The following is an 18,594-nucleotide window of genomic DNA, read 5'->3' as shown; positions in this document are numbered from 1 at the left end:
TCAGTGTTCATCAGTGGATGACGAAAATGTGGTACGTGAACATGCAATGGATTACTATTCAGACTTATAAAGGGAGAAAATCTTGCCATATGTGACAACACAGGTAAACCTTGGGGGAAGTGAAATAGGTAAAACAAGCCAGTCACAAAATACAAATGCTGTGTGATACCACTTATGAGGTATATGCCATAGTCAAACTCATACAGAGAGCAGAATGAAGGTTTCTAGACCTGGGCACAAGGGGAAATGAGAGTTGTCACGTAAGGGATACAGAGTTTTAATTCTGCAATATGGAAAGTACTGGAGATCTATTGAACAACAATGGGAACACTGTTAACACTACTGAATTGCACACTTAAAAATGATTAAGATGGTAAATTTCCTTTTGTGTTTCTTAACTGCAATTAAAAATAAAAAAAAAAACTAAACAAATGGCCATGCACGGTGGCTCATGTCTGTAATCCCAGCACTTTGGGAGGCAGAGGTGGGCGGATCACCTGAGGTTAGGAGTTTGAGACTAGCCTGGACAACAAGGTGAAAACCCATCTCTACTAAAAATACAAAAATTAGCCAGGTGTGGTAGCGGGCACCTGTAATACCAGCCATTTGGGAGGCTGACACAGGACAATCACTTGAATGTGGGGGGCGGAGGTTGCAGTGAGCCGAGATCACATAATTGCACTCCAGCCTGGGGGAGAGAGTGAGACTCCGTCTCAAAACAAAAAAAACAAACAAACAAAAAAACCCTAAGCAACTGTAAATTATTGGGCCCCCGCCCCTGATTACTGATTCAGTGTATTTGGGTGGTACATTTTTAATGAGTTCCCTGTTAATACGGACACTCTTGGTTTGGGGAACCACATTTTGAAAAATCACTGTTTAACCTAAACAAAAATAGGAAATTCATTTTCCTGGCAATGAAGTAATAATTGTTTCTGGGTGCAGGGGCTCATAGCTGTAAGCCCAGCATTTTAGGAGGCTGAGGGAGGACTGCATGAGCCCAGGAGTTTGAGACCAACCTCGGCAACACAGCAAGACCCTGTCTCTATAAAAATGTAAAAAGAAGAAAATAGTAGTCATGGTGTTAAATAACTAATAGTGAGGTAAGGCCAAAAGTAAATATAAATACTTATTTCTTCACAAGGATATGTTACTAAAAGAAGCAGTACAGAAATGTCCAGGTGCCTCGGGACTGTCAGCAGCACAACACTGCCAGAAGACAATGTGCTGCTTCCACTAATAACTATATCCCCCACTCAGTAAGCTCCTTGGATCTAGGTATGGGAAAGCTTTTTATCTATAGATTTTAAAATAAAATTCACTGAACATATACAAATTTTAGGTATACTAATATCTTTTCTTTCAGATCTCCAGATAATTAGATAAAAATGATGCTCCTCTAACAGCTATTAAAATGTCCAGTGCATTTCTTTCAACGGCTCACTTTAATGGTCCTGACCCACATCAATCACTGCCCCTGCCAAAGCCTGGCAGGTCTTCCCGCTGTCCACTAAATGTGAAAGCCACAAAGACTGTCATTTATTGACTAGAGACACATGGGGATCATTAAAAGATAGAGAGAGACAACAAGGCATAAAAAATTCAGGGTATTTCAGTGATACGTGTCCACAAGAGTAGCTGACAGAATATTTACAAATTTAAAATTTAAAATTTTCCAGATGGGTCTGGAAAATTATACTACCAGGTGGTGAAACTATAACTCACAATTGCATGCGAGAGGTTAGAACCCCAAATGTCAAATTTGAAGAAGTCTTGGCTACTGAAGCTTGAACCCCATGTGATCCAGGCCTCCAGCTTCCTCTCTGATCTTCTCTGCAGAATCCTTCCCTCACTGCGGCCACCCTGGACCCAGCATGTGCTGTGACAGTGCCAAGCAGGGACGGCCTCATGGTCTCTACCCCTTATAGTTCCCTGACTCGAATGCTCATTCCATACATATAGATGCCAAAGGATCGCTTCCTGCAGGGCTCTGCTCCAGTGCCAAGATACGGGGGAAGAGAGTCCCCTGCCTCCACATACATGCACCCATGCATGCACCAAGCCCTCTCCATCTCTCAGCACACTCTGCTTTACTGCTTAGTCCACTGCACCAGACACTGATTCTACAACACAGAAGTTCCCAAAGAAGAAAGGCAAACAGAGCCCCTCCACAGACAAGGATGGCCCACATACCAACTTCTTCACACTGCTGGGACTGCTATCTACATTTAAGGAAGAATAGGCCATGTGCAAGTGACAAGGAGGCCCTGAGGAGCCAGCCGAACACCTGACCAACCTGCTGTTTACCTCATCACAGACACCACTGTCTGTCAGACCTGGGTAAGCACCAACCCAGCGTCTGCGGTCCTGTTGTCAACTTGCACTCATGGAGGAATGGATGAGAGATCAGAAAGGCCGTCCTGTCCTAACACTGCTGTTTCATGGGCAACTCCAGGCAAATGACCTCATTAATCCCCACCAAGCCTGCTCTACAGATCTATACAGGCTTGCTTTTAAATATGCCACCAAACTCAAATCTAACTCAAAAGCATTTTAAGATTGTATTATACTACAGCATTAATAAAAGTGTGGCCAGGCGCAGTGGCTTGTGCTTGTAATCCCAACACTTTGGGAGGCTGAAGTAGGTGTATCACCTGAGGTCAGGAGTTCAAGACCAGCCTGGCCAATACAGTGAAACACAGACTCTACTAAAAATACAAAAATTAGCTGGTTATGGTGGCACGCGCCTATAATCCCAGCTACTGGGGAGGCTGAGGCAAGAGAACCACTTGAACTCAGGAGGCAAAGGTTGCAGTGAGCCGAGATGGTGCCATTGGGCAACAAGAGTGAAACTCCATCTCAAAAAAATAAATTAAATAAAATAATAAATAAAAGTGTTTTAAAAACCCCTTTGGATAACTGTGGACAGAAGATTATGCTGAAGAAATACATGAGGATTTTATTAAGGCTGATGAAACCAGTCCTTAGCAAGAGGAGTAGAGAAGATACACCCATCTAGAAATACATGCAATGCCACCAATGGACACACCAGACTCTGCTAACAACAGGACGGGCAGGACCATTTGTAAATTCCCCGGATGATATTGCCAGCCAGTTACATTCTTTCCTCCCCCATCAACCCCATACCTTCTTGAGATCCATGAGCCTAAAAGATGAAGGATTAATGATTTGAGTTCTCAACCAGCCCCCAAACTAAACTACTGTGTAATTTTCACCTCTCTGTGCTTTAGGTGCCACCTAAGAAAACAGCAAGCTTGCCACCCCATTCTATCCAACAGGTAGTCTTTGCTAATAATGGTGGAAGGTATACTTGCAGTGCCATGATGAATCTTCTCCAAGAGTTTACCTGGAAGGCATGTGCTCAGGGCAGAGCTTTCCTAAAGATGTCATCAATTCATACTTAATCTGCTTTTGGAAAAAACAGTTTCTCTTGTGGGTGTAATGCTGTAGGTATTTCTACCACTTAACCCTCCATCATCTTTCTCTAACCTATGGTTCTTAACCTGGATGCACATCAAACCACCTGGGAGCTTGAAAGTTTCCAATGCCCTGGCCCCACCTTTGGAGATTTTGACTTAACTGAGGCTGGGGCTGCAGTGCCCAGAGCTCCCAGGTGATTCCAGCGGGCAGCCAGGGCTGTAAACACATTGAGTGATAAAGGCACCTGCAGAGCACAGGTTTGCTGAGTGTCGGGCGCCCTTCCAACTGTGTGATTTTGAGCAATTATCAACTGCCCTAAACCTTAGTTTTCTTATCCGAAAAATTCACAATAAAATTTCACTTCACTTGGTGGTTGCAAAGATTAAAAATCAATATGTTAAAAAAAAGTGTATGTGTGTATACATATATATACACATTAAGCATTTAGCATGGCACTCAGCATCCTGTACATGCTAAATAAACGTTAATTGATATTATTATAATCAAACTTTCATAGAGTCTTCAGAAAGGACAAGAACTCAGGTCCCTGACCTCTGGAAGGCACAGGATGGAGATCTGCCCTCCTGTCGATGTCACCCAGCATGCCCACCCTGGGCTGTTCACCAGCACAGAGCAGCAGGGACACCTCACAGAGGTAAGTCACCGCAACCATCACATCCTCAAGGTAGGCAGCTCCTGTTAACAAGCACCAACTGGCACATCCAGAAGTCCCAGGTGCCTATAGCAGAGCCACTGTTTCCAGAGATGAGGCAAAGCACCATAACAACTCATGTAAACATCATTAATGCCAAGCATGTTCCCGGTAACTTTAACATCTCAGGTAGGTTTCTCATTACTCGAGAGACAGGCTCTTTTGTGTCTCCACTTTATAGGTAAGAACACCAAGGCTCAGAGGGAGTAAGGCAGGGCTGAGCACTAAGCACAAAGCTAATGACAGTCACAGAGCAGCCAGGTGGCAGAGGCAGCTGCCCTGGCTGAGACTGCATTGCACTGAAGGAACCTGTTTAAATGATTAATCCTATAGATTTTCCACTAACGATATGGAAATTTTCTGACCATGATCACAGAAGCCCTTCTTGCACAACACTTGGAAGTGGTGGTATCTCTATACTTCTGGATTTAATGAAAACAGGAAGGGAGCTGGGGGTTACGCAAGGCAAATGATCATGAGGACCAGAAAAGGCTTGTTCAGGGTGGTCATGGGGCAGTGTCAGCATTCCCACTAAGTACACTGGAGGCTCACACAAGCACAATTGTTTTTAAACGTGTCCTGCCTGACTGTGATGCAGGATATGACTAGATCTCCGGCCAAGGGAAGTTAGGCCAAAGTCCATGCCTAGCTCCTGTTCTCCTCTCCTTTCTGCTGTCAGCTGAGCAAAGATTTGCAACCTGAATCCTCCTGAGGCCACAGCCTGTGGCTGGCCACCAGTCCTATGAGATGGTACAACAAAACCACTGACTGGATGGGACCCCAGTGGGCCAGCAGGGCCCAGGCTGGCCCATCCTAGCCTGGCCATAGGAGGTGACATGGTTAGAGACAGCTGGCATGCCACTGGAAGTAAAATACATCAAGTAATCATCGCAGAACAAGTCACTTTAATTTACCAAAGTGGCAAACTGCAATTATTGTTCAAAATGACATTCATTCCTGTATGACAACATTTAATATGCTCTAAAAAAAGTTCCTTAATTGCATGCATAATTTAAAATTACTGTAATTTGTTCAAGATCCTGTGAAAACCTTCCCCCCCCCCACCGAAAGATAAAAGAAACAGAAGGATAATGAAAAGACTTGAGATTCTATAACCACATCACAGAAATAATTTGGGGGATGGTGTAGATGTAGGTGACACTGGAGTTTTACAAAACAAAGTAAAAATGATTAACTCTTAAAATCGCATGTATGTTAAAGAGGAAAGTTTATAATTCCAGGAGGGCCACGCTCATTTCATTATTATGTTGCAAGTTTAAATTTACTGTCTTAAAAACTTGTACTCAACAGATGTTCCTCATTTACTTATCTCCATATTAAAATAACTTCTATGCCCAGAAATTCATTAAAGTATGAAAACAGATATTGCCATTTTTACTCTTGTCTTTCTTCCTTATGATTACAGAATTTTATTAGTTATGGAGAAGCCAAAGGATATACTCTTAGCTGAAATGAAAGATGAAACAATGTGAGTGGTTCAGGGGGAAGACCTGGGCTCACTAAACTGCCTCAGAGCTTCCACAGGCAGCAGGCACATCAGGGCCTGGGGCTGAAAGGTTTGGACACTAACTGTCTTTGTGGCCTTAGCAGGCTACTTGGCTTCTGTGTGCTTTAGATTCCCAGGCTACATGAAATCAGGAAGAAAAATCTACCTTAAAAAGCTGAGTGGAACATCATGACATGACAGCCACTGACCAAAAAGTGAAGAACCTCTTGGCTCCACAGAAGGCCATGCTGATATCCTTTCCATAGGCAGAAATATGCATACATGAAACCGTGATCATTGTTCTTGCATGTACTCATCTCGATGCATTACTCGTCAATGCCTCATTTCCCATGAACTCGAAAGAGATGGTCCAGGTTAGTAACCCAGGACACTTAAAAATCAATTTTCCCTAGAAATCTCTCTGATCTTTGATTTCCATTGTAAACTGTTTCCTTATCACATCCACTGAGAAACATTTACCATATGTGCACAGAGCAGCCCCGACCACCTACATCTTCCTCCCAAAAAGCTAAACTTCTGGAAGAACGAATAATAGAGCGCCCAAGCCTGTGTGATCAGGGAAGCACATCATTAGAAGCTCCTCTGTGTCCTCTCACCACCACCCAGGGAAGAGGGAAGCAGGGCTGTTGGAGGAACAGTCAGCAGGTGGCCAGGGCTGGGTCTCTGCCTCTCTGTGCAGGAGGGTTGCTCACCTTCACATTGGGAGTATAGAGATTCCTGAGAGAGGCCAGGGCAGCGGACAGCCCCTCGGTGCTGTAGCCGATCCACAGTGCTTGGAGATGGCTTGAAGAAATTCCCGTCTTCTTACTGAGGCCCTGGAAACAATCAGAGACAAATCTGCCTGAGCGTCTCCTTCCCACCTGCAGGGACACTCTGAAAGCGGGTCTGCCACAGAGGGTGCAGATACCAGCGGAAGGCATGAGGTCTCACACAAAGAACGCCTGGACATGCGAGCTTTCACTACCTGAAACCAAGGTCAAGGAATCAGCCTGCCTTCGCTAGGTTAACTGTGTGCCTGGGGAGAGAGATGGCAGATCAGAGTTTCTTTTTTGTCCTTGAGTCAGAGTCTCCCTGTGTCACCCAGGCTGGAGGGCAATGGTGCAATCTCGGCTCACTTCAACCTCCACCTCCCAGGCTCAAGTGATTCCTGTGCCTCAGCCTCTCAAGTAGCTGGGATTACAGATACATGCCACCACTCCCAGCTAATTTTTCTATTTTTAGTAGAGACAAGGTTTCACCATGTTGCCCAGGCTGGTCTTGAACTCCTAGCCTCAAGTGGTCCACATGCCTTGGCCTCCCAAAGTTCTAAGATTACAGGTGCGAACCACTGCACCCAGCCAGAGAGCTTCTCTTTATGGAAGTAAATTAGAGGAAGAATAAATGACAGAGTATCACCACTGCGCGTCACATGGTGGTGGGTGCCTGTAGTCCCAGTTACTTGAGAGAATGACGTGGGAGGATCCCTTGAGCCCAGTGAGCTGTTATCTATCGCACCACTGCTCTCCAGCCTAGGCAAGCAGAGCAAAACTTCAATTAAAAAAAAAAAAAAGTCCAGGCATGGTGGGTTACACCTGTGATCCCAGCACTTTGGGAGGCAAAGGCGGGCAGATTACCTCAGGTCAAGATTTCAAAACCAGCTAGGCCAATATGGTGAAACCCTGTCTCTACTAAAAATACAAAAATTTGCCAGTTCGCTCTGTTGCACACACCTGTAATCCCAGCTACTGGGGAGGCTGAGGCAGGAGAATTGCTTCCCTCTGGGAAGACGGAGGTTGCAGTGAACCGAGACTGTGTCACTGCACTCCAACCTGGCCAGCTCCATGTCAAAAAAAAAAAAAAAAAAAAAACCACATCACCAGATATAACACCAAATGAATGAGTCCAGGCAGTGACCAGCAACAACTGATGGCAACACAAAATGAGAAGCAAGCACAAATGCTGTGCCTCCTGATGTAAAAAACTTTTTTTTTTTTTTTTTTTGAGACGGAGTCTCGCTCTGTCACCAGGTTGGAGTGCAGTGGCATGATCTTGGCTCACTGCAACCTCCGCCTCCCAGGTTCAAGAGATTCTCCTGCCTCAGCCTCCCCAGTAGCTGGGATATAGGTATGCACCACGACACCCAGCTAATTTGTATATTTTTAGTAGAGATGGGGTTTCACCATGTTGGTCAGGATGGTCTTGATCTCTTAACCTCATGATTCACCCACCTAAGCCTCCAAAAGTGCTGGGATTACACGTGTGAGCCACTGTGTCTGGCCAAGAAACTCTCAGAACTGCAATCTTGACACCCTGAAAGGGGTAAAAAATGATTGAAGTGATTAACCCTCTGCATACAACTACTGAATCATAGAAAACCCAGGGAAAAGAGGAACGTGTTAAACTGCACCATGAAAAACAAGCGCACAGTCAGAAAGTCCACGTGGTACAAAATCACCCAGGGAACTCGGATTCTCAAACAAATCAGTAACAAGGAAACAAAAAGTAATCAACAAAGTAGAGCCTTTAAATAAAAAAGAAACTTAAAAGAGACTTAAAGGTAGGAAAAAGTAAAACTTAACCACAGCACTCAGAGACACACTTGAGCAATCAACTATAGCAAAATGCAAGGAAATGCCCAGGCTGAGTCAGAACAGCGGTTGCTTTTGGAGAGGGGAAGTGGGAAGAGGTTGCATTTGGGCTGAGGTGCGTAAAGTGTTTCTCGGATGACTGACAGAGCCATCTAAAATCCCCAAAGCAAAACCTCAAAATGACAACGAAGAAACCCTTCCCCAAGCTGGTGTGCATCTCACCTTGAAAATATGTGCCTTCAGGATGTGGTGGCCGAGCTCCATGGTCTGCTGGCGGTTCAACTTGCCCTCCTGACGCGAGAACATGAATGCCAGGAGAGCGTGCCCGTTCCTAGGGGAAGAAACACGAGGGCTCATAGCAGAAAAGCCTGTTCCACCCCACTGCAGACCCACTCTCAATCCACCACCTATCATTTAGTCATTGATTTATGCCTGTCACAAAGATGTAAACTCTGTGAGGCTAAGGGTCTCGTCTGAGTCACAACGCCTAGCAAAGTGTCCAGCACTTGTTGAACACTCAAATGTGTTTCTGGGATACACGGATGAATAGACACAGAGTACAGAACCATCTCTGGGCCTGGTCTTCAGGTTTCCTCAGGATCACCAACTGCAGGTAGACAAAGGACAAGGCCTCACACTAGGAAGGAGAGAAAAGCCAGGCCATGCTAGGTGGCAGCTCATGATCAGGAATGCTGAGAATTCTAGGCTTGGATGGCACACAAGTCCTTGTGGTGAGAAGAAGGCTAAGGCATATAAGTGGGCTTGCTGCAGCTGGCACATGGTAGACATCCAACCAACAGTGCCCATTTCCCTTTGTGAAGGTACCATTCTGCCCATTTTCCTGCCCATTTGCCCTCCATGTGTGTAGGGCTCATTTTATCCTCCTGTGGACCCCATGCCTTTGTCTAAGCCAACTAGTTTCTAAATGACACATAGAACTGCTTATTCCAATAGCAGTGACTTTTATCTAAGGTAAATTATTTTCATTTCTATCATCCTGACAACTTTGAGCTGCTGTTTCACTGGGGAGATGCAGGGAGGAAAAGATAGACATCATATACATGTTTTAAAAAATATCCTGGCAATTGCTAATCTAGATGATTAAAAGCATACATTATTTAAACTGCAATCATCTATCCAGATGCATGCCTGTTTCTCAAGTAGGTTGTAAACCATGCAGACAGGAGTAAATCAAGGCAGGTGGAGGCTAAGGAATCAGTTTTTATACTACAGAGGAGGACATGATGTTTAAGGCCACACGGCCCCGAGTCCTGTCCAGTGTCTTGTAATGGCCTGGAATTTTCCAATAAGCACATACCCTGTCACCACTGGACACCTTCCACATCCCCGATCTTGAGCCTAGGACACCCCTCCAGTGATAGCCTCTCATATTCCCTTGTCCCCATGGAAACCGCTGTCGGCGTCTCTCTAGTGCTCCAGGGCCCCCAAGGCCTCCCTAGGTCCTACCCAAGGGCTGATCCCAGGGTTCAATCTGGCCCAGATCTGTCAGTCAGAAGCACTCTCCCAACCACAGGCTAAGTCCTCCTAAGTCTCCCAGCTGGCTGAGCTCTGTGGCCAGGCCAAGTGTCCACCACAAAGACACACTAAGTATCATGGCTGGAGAGTGATGACCACATACCTCTTGGAAGTAAGGTTTCCAGTGCTCCTGGGTGAGCACAGGGCATCTCACCTCTGAGGAGACAACTCCCCACGCCACTGCTCCCCACTTACGCTCCTGCATACTCTGCTCGCCGTTCCTCCCTGCCTTCCTGTTTGTGAGAACAAGCACCCCCTTCTAAGATAATCTGCATTCATGATTCTGTTCATTTCCAGTTCTTTCAGGTATCAAGTTCTTACCCTATGCCAGATGCAGAAACTTAACTGAATTATCTTATTTACCTGCACAACCTAAGTATTATGATCCCCATATGCTTACATGAAGAAACAGAAGCCTGAACAGGTAAAGCGACTTGTCCAAAACCAAATGGCTAGTAGATGACAGAGCAGAGATTTGAACTGAAGTCTGCCAGACAGGAGAGCCTGTGATCTTAACCAGTGGAGCACGAGTCTTCCTTCATTCATTCACAGCTACACCTTAGCACTGGCACCATGTCTGATGGGGGATTCTGTGGGGGAACAATGCAAGGTGCTTCCCTTGAGAAGCTCTCAGCAAAGGGAGGGACATGTAAAGGAAAGGTAAGTCAGCTAACTGGGTGGTGTGAACAGATTCCACGGGAACAAAGAGAAGGCAACCTGCCCCTCACTCAGGCCCCATTCTTTCCTCCTCGCATTCCCAATTTCTTCTTTATGGATCTTTCTCCTCACTATCTCAGTGATGTTTCCGACAATATCCCAATCTGCTGTGTTACAAAGAAAAACCAAAAAACAAAAAAAAAAATCTGCTCGCCCCTTAAGGCCTTCCACTTCCCATCCCAGGACGCTGGCTCCCTCCTCCTTCACTCCTTTCAACCAAACAGACGGAGTCTCCTAAGGATCCAGGACCCTTCTCCCTTACTGAAAATCCAAAGATTTCCTGTTAATCCTCATTTCCCTTCACCTCTTGGCAACACTTTGGTCCATAAAGTCCCTCCCTCCCTGAAGCCCTCCTTCATACCCTGGAAGCCCAGTGCTATCTGTCCTCTAGTGACACAAGCTTCCTCACCAAGTCATGCCAGACACCTCTCCATCAGTGATGCCAGATCTTCAGCCGCCAGCTTCTCCTCCAGCCTGCCGACCTGGCCTGCCCCTGGAACCTGTCTGCCAGGGACAGATGGCTACCTCATAATCTCAACTGTTGAAAACTAAAACCGGCTCTGTCCCTGCAAAGCCTGCTGCACACCGTCTGCCTTCTTACCCTTCCCAAGAGCAATGCCGCACCTAGTTTCTGGCTCTTCCTCCTCTGCTCTGCCCATGAGGCCAAGTCACAACGGCCACCTCATGTCATCAAGGCCCGTCTCCGCCTCCAGTCCCACCAGGTCCCCACTCCTGACTGGTACAGTAGGCCCCACACTCTCTGTGCCCTGCATACTCTTTCTGTCTGCTCTTTCCTCTCCTCTGTTCCATGAAAAAAGGTCAAATCAAACTAGATTCGCTCATACAGAACGTGGCCTGCTCACGCTGATGTGACGTCTTCAACAGCTCCTCCTGTGGGCAACAGCCTTGTTCCACCTACCATCTTATTCACTCTTTGAGTTAACGGAGGACAGAGCTAACAGGGGACTGTTCTAGATGAGGCTGCCTGGGCAACCCCAAAAAGCTGATGGATCTAGGAAATGGTCATCAGAGACATGGTGATGTCATGCACCTCCTGAGAGAAGTACTCACCACCACCTACTGTCTTTGCAGAAAAACACAAAATCTGAACAAGCCTCTAAACTTAACTGCCAATTTATAGAAAATAGGGGTGAGAGGAACACATGAAAAAAACAACATGAGGACACAAAATTCAGACAATGGGAAACTATACACAACAAACTACCCAGTTACTCTTTTTAAACAAATAGACTGTGAGGAAAAAGAAAAAAAGAGGAGGAGAGAAATTATAGATTAAAAGAGACAATCAAATGTATTTTATGGACTTTTTGGGTCCCGATGTGAACATACTAAAAAAATAAAAAAATGTGAGCATGGTTAAATGTTTAAGGATATTAAGAATTTGCATTAATATTTTAGGAGCAGTAATAGCATGGTTAAGTATGAAAGTATCTCTGAGATGTATATTCAGCTATTTAAAGTAATATGTCATGTTCACAATTTAACACACTTCAATTTAAAAGGAAATAAATGTAGCAAATATTGCAAAATATGAATATGTTTAAGTCTAGGTGATATGAATGAAGACCTTTTTTTTTTTTCCTTTTTGGAGACAGAGTTTTGTTCTTGTTGCCCAGGCTGGAGTGCAATGGCACAATATCAGCTCATTGCAACTTCCACCTCTCAGCTTCAAGCAATTCATCTGCCTCAGCCTCCCAAGTAGCTGGGATTACAGGCACCTGCCACCAATCCCAGCTAATTTATTTTTATTTTTTATATTTAGTAGAGACAGGGTTTCACATTGGCCAAGCTGGTCTCAAACTCCTGACCTTACGTGATCCACCCACCTCTGCCTTCCAAAGTGCTAGGATTGCAGGTGTGAGCCACTGTGCTTGGCCAGATTCAAACTATTCTTTAACTTCATAATTCTATTTCTGGAATGCTAACCTAGGGAATAATCAAAATTAAGAGGGAAGAAAGGAAAGAAGGGAGGTGGTATATCCTTTTAAGATCTTAATAGCTACCAACACTCAGTGAAAAGACACTCATATTTTTTATAGGTAAGGAAGGCATGGAGGATTAAAATATATTTTGTGCAGAGAAAAATATACAAGAATCAATGGAAGATTTGAATCCAGATCTGTAAGGCACCAAGATACGCATGACAGGTTGTTCTGTTTGTAAGTAATCTAGAAACAACTCAAAAATCTAACAAGGGTATAGTGAAGTACATAATAACTTGCCTCCTAAGAGGTTTGCACAACCATGAAAAAATGAAAATGACACTTTTCTAAGACTTCTAAGAGCTTGGTAGAATGCCTGTGATGCATTAAGTAAAAACCCAGACAAGAATTCCAAAAGAAAAAGATGATTGGCATATTGTTTAAAATGCTACAGAAAGAGGTAAAAATAAAAAAATAAGAAGTGAATTGTCCTTGTCTGGGGGTTGAAATTTTCTCCCTTTATAATTAGGGCAAAAATACAACTGGGAGTGGGGGAAGAAATGCTACCATTTTTCAAGGCCCAACCCACCATCACCATGTTTTAAAATCACCTCCCCAGTCCTCTTCACTCACACTGGAAGCTTCTCCCTCTCCTAAGGTCCACGTGAAGTGTGCCTCCCTCTTGCATATCACTTCCTGCCTCCCCTGCCCTGTGGGGGAAGCCCTGAGAACAGGGACCTTGAGCCAGGAGTTTCTGTGTCTGCCACAGTACTTTGCACATAATTGCATTTAACAAAAACTATTGCCAACTAATCCAGTAGCTTCCTTTCAACATTGTTCTATATCCTCTCAGTTGAATGAAGCTCAAATACTACAGGGGTCTTGGGAAAATGCCAACAACTCACACCACCCCAAAGTGGGTACTTCCTTAAATTCTGCACCCAAGGGTGCCTCTCTTGCCTCCACCTAGTCCAGGTCCTGCCCCAGGGGATGCCCCCACACCTGCTTTTAAGAACACAGTGGCATGCAGGAGCCTGGCACCCACCCTACCTCTGACGTAGGCTATGTAACCTTAATGACCCCTAATACCCAAAATGAAGCAAAGCTTAATAAAGACTACAGTCCAGCTACTTCAGCCTCTAACCCAGTCACAAACCTACACTCCTGCTGGAGTCTTTCAATTTGTTTTCATGTCTCTACAAACTCAACTATAGCCAATCTTCCTAGAAAATGACTGGAATTTCCCTAGAAAGTAATCTGACTTGGCTAGAAATGTCACAGCACACATTTCACCTAGCTATTATGGTCTGGCTAAATAACCTGGATGTTAGTTTATTGCCCCAAACCAGGTTCAAAAGATAACAACAAACCTTCAGCCGGTGATACTTAAGAAAACAGTGATAGCCCCAACATGAAACAGCAGCCAGGCCTATCAGGGGATGTTCAGTCAATATTCAGAGGGAGGAAAGTGGCTGTGAGGCTCCCAGGGCTCACCAATGCTTGTTCGTCTCTTCATTTCTGGATCCCAGCATCTGGTCAAATGCCCATGACAGGCCTCAGGGGTCAGCTGAGCAGCTTGCCAGCCCTGTTACTAGAACAGGGGGCAATTCTGACTCACAGAGAGCAGAAGCCACAGAAGACAGTGGAGACGCAGGCCAAAGCGAAGGCCAAGTGAAGTCGGGGGTTTGACATACACTTATCTGAAAGCATCTGCACCCTCAAACTTCCTGACCTCTCACGCTGTTACCAGGCCACACAACAGACAGGCTTCCCTCCCCACCCACTGTGATAACAGTGGCCCAGGCAGCAAGGAGAACTCCATCCCAGCCTGGTCCCATCAGCCACATAGAGCTCATCAACAGAGGGTGAGGTGTGTGGAGGGGGGACGCTAGATTGGATCATGGTGCTCCCGCTGGGCTCAGAGAGACACCTGATACCTGGGACAAGTCACTAAATGTCAAGAGGTGGCAGGGGAGTGGAGGTGCTGAGGACCCACAGCAGTCCGCAGACACACAGGGAACACCCTCTCGAGATGTCACTGTTCCTGGGGGCTGATCTCACACGTACCCATGCATGACCCTGCAGAAGCTGGGTCGGGGAGGAGACGGAGCTCCATGAGAGAATGGAGAGCAAGGAAGGACCACAAAGGTACTGCCCAGCTTCTCTTTTATCCACATGTACCATCCATAAGGGAGTCCTAGAATGCCAGCAATTAGAAGCCGGCTTCTATATAGAGAATTCCCCATTGCCCATCCTTCTGCCAAAAAGGAAGAAAAATAAGAAAACAAAGCAGCAATACTGAATTAGTCGTTCTGGATTGCCCTTCCATTAAGACATGTGCATCACATTTAAATCCTTTCCCCAGCTGCACACGAGATTCCCTGCAAAGAGCTGACAGAAAGCACCTGCTGTACCTGGGCTCACATAGGAAGGCTGTGTTTTCCCCGTCTGCTCGCCAAACAAGCCACTCCCTGAAGGACGGGTGGCAGAACATGCGAGTTTTGTCTCGCCTCTTAATGAGGAAGCAGGAGAGGGCCTCCATCCTCTGCTGAAAGTCTTCCCATCCCTGCTCCCCCTGGATGTGGCCGGCATTAATAGCCTGAAAGATCTGCTCGTCTGTCATGGGGTGGAGGGATGCGAGGGCCACGTTGAGAATCGGAAGTGCCCTCTCAAAGGCAGACTGGGTGATGAACTTCATGTTGCACTGTAGCAAATAGAGCTCAGAGAGAGACACGGGCACCACCTTGTAGCTGGCGCTCTTAATGACCAAGTGGCCCCTCTGGAAGAGGTCCAGGGTGAGCTTGAGGTACAGGTAGGAGCCGAGGCTCCGCAGCACCAGGTGGCTGCTCACTTTTCCAATGAGTGTGGCATCGGCCTTGCCGTTCAGGGAGATGTTGCTGAGGATGTCCTGACTGCTGTGCATCCTGTGCTGGACGTAGGCGTGCAGGTCGCTGTGAATGTCTTTGTTGTCTGGGAAGTCATCTAAGGAAAGCTTGACAAATGGCAGCGCACTTATGATTTCCTGGGGGGAACAACCAAAAACCCACAGTGTCACACTCTACAGAAATTTCTTTTTTATTTTAGCAGCACTTTAAACCAGATTCACTAGTTTTCTTTCAAGGAGGATTTTCATGGATTACAGGGACTCATTGTTTTGTATTAAAATGTGTAATAGGATAGGGTGAAGATAAAAAGCTTATGTGAAAGAAATCCTGATGGGAGATAGAATCAGTAAATGCTCTCCTGAGACCCTCATCCAAGGACCCTGAGTCTAGTGAGTAGAGTCAGAGCCCTGCACAGACAGTGGCAACGAGGCCAGAGCCAGTAGGGGCAGTGAGACTCTGTGGGTGACTTGATACCCATAATCCTTACACTGTGCAATTGCTTATATAACAAGGACAAACACAAACTAACACGGCACATCTAAGAACATGGCCAGACGCCAAGATAAGAGGCATCCTTCTTTATGCATCAAACACTGGGGCTGTGTAACCCAACCAGGAAATCTGAGACTGCCGCTGGGCTGTGTCTCCATGACAGCATGTCTTAACAAAGCTGACTACTTTGATATAGCACGTTACTTTTTAAAATTGTTTTTAAGTAAACTTTTGAAGTCTAAAATACGAACATATAATTTGTGCCCAAATCACAATTGCACAGTGTCACTGATTTTCACTAAGTCAAATAAATACACCTGTGTAACCAGCACCCAGAAACAGATCATCCTCAGCTCCCAGAAGCCCGACGTGCCCTTCCCATCTCTTCCTCATTCCAAAGATTAGGCACAGGTGACATCTAGCAGCAAAGAGTTCTGCCTTTGTAAAAAAAATTTCCCACTATTTTTTCTTAAGTATTTAAATGGATGTGCAAATTTAATATAACAATGTAGATAAAGAGGGCAGAATACAATTATTCCCGTTTACATGGATGCTACTGAATCTCTGAAAACTTACACAGCTGGGAAGAGGAATGTAAGATTCCTGGTTCCCGTGCTCTACTCATTGCCAAAGTGTGCTTATTGTGTAAAAAATGACTGCAAAGTATACAAATTGAATGCCCAAAAAACAAGCATCAAGTTCAACTGAGGTCTAATTTCAGTTTTTATTATGAAAAAATTCCAAACCCTGTTTTAAAATAATTATAAGCAAAAATCAAAATCTAATGTCTAAAACTCTTTACTGAACAAGGGGGTATAGAAGGAGTCAATGGTTAAGATACAATTTTTAGGGTTCAAGTGAGGAAGAAGATGGAGGGTAAAAATCATCCTATCCCTCACTGCAAATGTTACCTCATATTTAAGTATTGTTAAAAAATAGATCTCTGAGAATAGGCCTTAACAATATTTCACCTTCTGCCGGGTGCAGCAGCTCACACCTGTGATCCCAGTACTTTGGGAGGCCAAAGTAGGTGGATCACCTGAGGTCAGGAATTGGAGACCAATCTGGCCAACATGGTGAAAACCCATCTCTACTAAAAATACAAAAATTAACTGGGCACGGTGGCACATGCCTGTAATCCCAGCCACTCAGGAGACTGAGGCAGGAGAACAGCTTGAACCTGGGAGGTGGAGGCAGAGGAGGCTGCAGTGAGCTAAGATCCCACCACTGCACTCCAGACTGGGCAACGGAGACTCTGACTTAAAAAAAAAAATTCACCTTCATTTTTTCCTTCAAAAAAACACAAAGCCCCACAGCAAACCCATATAAATAACTACTAGCAGGAGTAGCTTTAAACTCTGGCAGGCCTCTTGGACCCACACACTCCATGGCAGTAACCAGGGCTAGCTGCCACCATTTGAAAAGTGAACCTGCAATTTGATGTGGAAATGTACCTGATATCTTGATAAATATGTCTGGGGCTAAAAAGGTCAGCGTTTCATCCATGGGGGGCGGGGGTCTCTGGACTAATTTTTCAAATTCCTAACATAGCTTTCAATTCAAGCAGCTCAGTGGTTTACAATAGTTTTGTTATTAATATTTATCACTGTAAAACTGGAATACGGGGACTTGGAAAGAGATTTGAGAATTCTTTGTTACCTGAAAATTTGCTCTTACAGTCACAATCAACTTTAACCAGGCAGGAAATTTAGAAATAATTTTGGTAATAAATGAAGAAAGTGTATCTCCATAATCAGGTTTATGAAACTCAGCTTCATTTAAGCCATCTATCAAAATAATGTATTCTTCTTCAGGAATTTTCTGCTCTAAAGGAGAAAATAATTTTTTCAAATTAAGAAATTATACATTTCTATAAGACAGCACCACCCAGTGTATTTTAATGCCCAGTTTACAGTGGTAGAAGAAACTAAAAAGGTTTACATATGGCACAAGAAACAGTTTTCACAAAAGCATATTTTCTATTAAATTTATAATGAAAACTGGAGCTCAGAGCCAAAAGAAAACCAGTTCTCACAAAACAGAAACATATTGCATGACACACGTTAGCAGAATCTCACTCATGTATATAATACACTCAGCTCTTCATAAACCCTTGTCACTGGGGTGGGCCACACAAAGACAATAAACATATACAGAGGCCAAATCTGGAAAGATCACTAGGTTCCCCCTGAGAGTCCTCAGTGGTTTCCAGGAAAGGAAAACTGACCCCCTCGCTGCCCTCAACCCAGGGCAAACTGCCTGGCCCAAGCCACACAACCACAGTGTGAGAGCCCCACACTACTGACTCCTCCAACAGGCGTCTTCCACGCGAGCCTGAATCTGGTTTTCTATTTATTAGTGCTGATTTTCTGCCTGGGCAATAGAGAAGAAATGATGACATATCTGTTTTCTACCCCTCTCTCTAGCACCTTCCAGCAGAGGTGCCAGGTGGGCAGGTAAACAAACTCAAAAAGCGAGGAGTCGAGAAGAGAGAGGATGGGAAACTGAAGGGCCCATCAAGTCATTCATGTCCTCTACCTTGTTGGAAACAAAAAATTAAAATGGAAACCTTTAGAAGTCACTTTAACATTTCAATTCAACTGAGCAGAGGTCCTGACACACATATATGCTGGAAAATTCCCCCAAATAATTCACTTATTCCCTCAGATACCTAGGAGTGCAAAATATGCAACAGTCTTCTGTGGTACAAGTCATCTAAACAGCCCACAGTTACAAATTGACTACTTTGGAACTGCTCAGTCGTCACATTCAT

At 44.9% G+C, this 18,594-nt stretch overlaps 1 protein-coding gene across 11 annotated transcripts in view; it reads right to left on the bottom strand.

Moving 5' to 3' along the window:
- Positions 1 to 18,594, bottom strand: part of TANC1 (tetratricopeptide repeat, ankyrin repeat and coiled-coil containing 1) — a 262,375-nt gene that overhangs the window by 36,780 nt on the left and 207,001 nt on the right. For all 11 annotated transcript variants that reach the window (XM_037745373.1, XM_017547471.2, XM_037745386.1 and 8 more), the window contains 4 exons: positions 17,481 to 17,647; positions 14,859 to 15,466; positions 8,471 to 8,579; positions 6,374 to 6,496 (listed from right to left, as the gene is read on the bottom strand). In XM_037745373.1, the coding sequence (XP_037601301.1) occupies positions 6,374 to 6,496; positions 8,471 to 8,579; positions 14,859 to 15,466; positions 17,481 to 17,647 (1,007 nt within the window). The remainder of the gene's footprint in view (positions 1 to 6,373; positions 6,497 to 8,470; positions 8,580 to 14,858; positions 15,467 to 17,480; positions 17,648 to 18,594) is intronic.

This window comes from Cebus imitator, unplaced genomic scaffold, assembly GCF_001604975.1.
Source record: "Cebus imitator isolate Cc_AM_T3 unplaced genomic scaffold, Cebus_imitator-1.0 Scaffold10, whole genome shotgun sequence".
In the NCBI taxonomy this organism is placed as follows: domain Eukaryota; kingdom Metazoa; phylum Chordata; class Mammalia; order Primates; family Cebidae; genus Cebus; species Cebus imitator.
The sequence above is the reverse complement of the archived record's forward strand: the minus strand, read 5'-3'. Positions and strand labels throughout refer to the sequence as shown.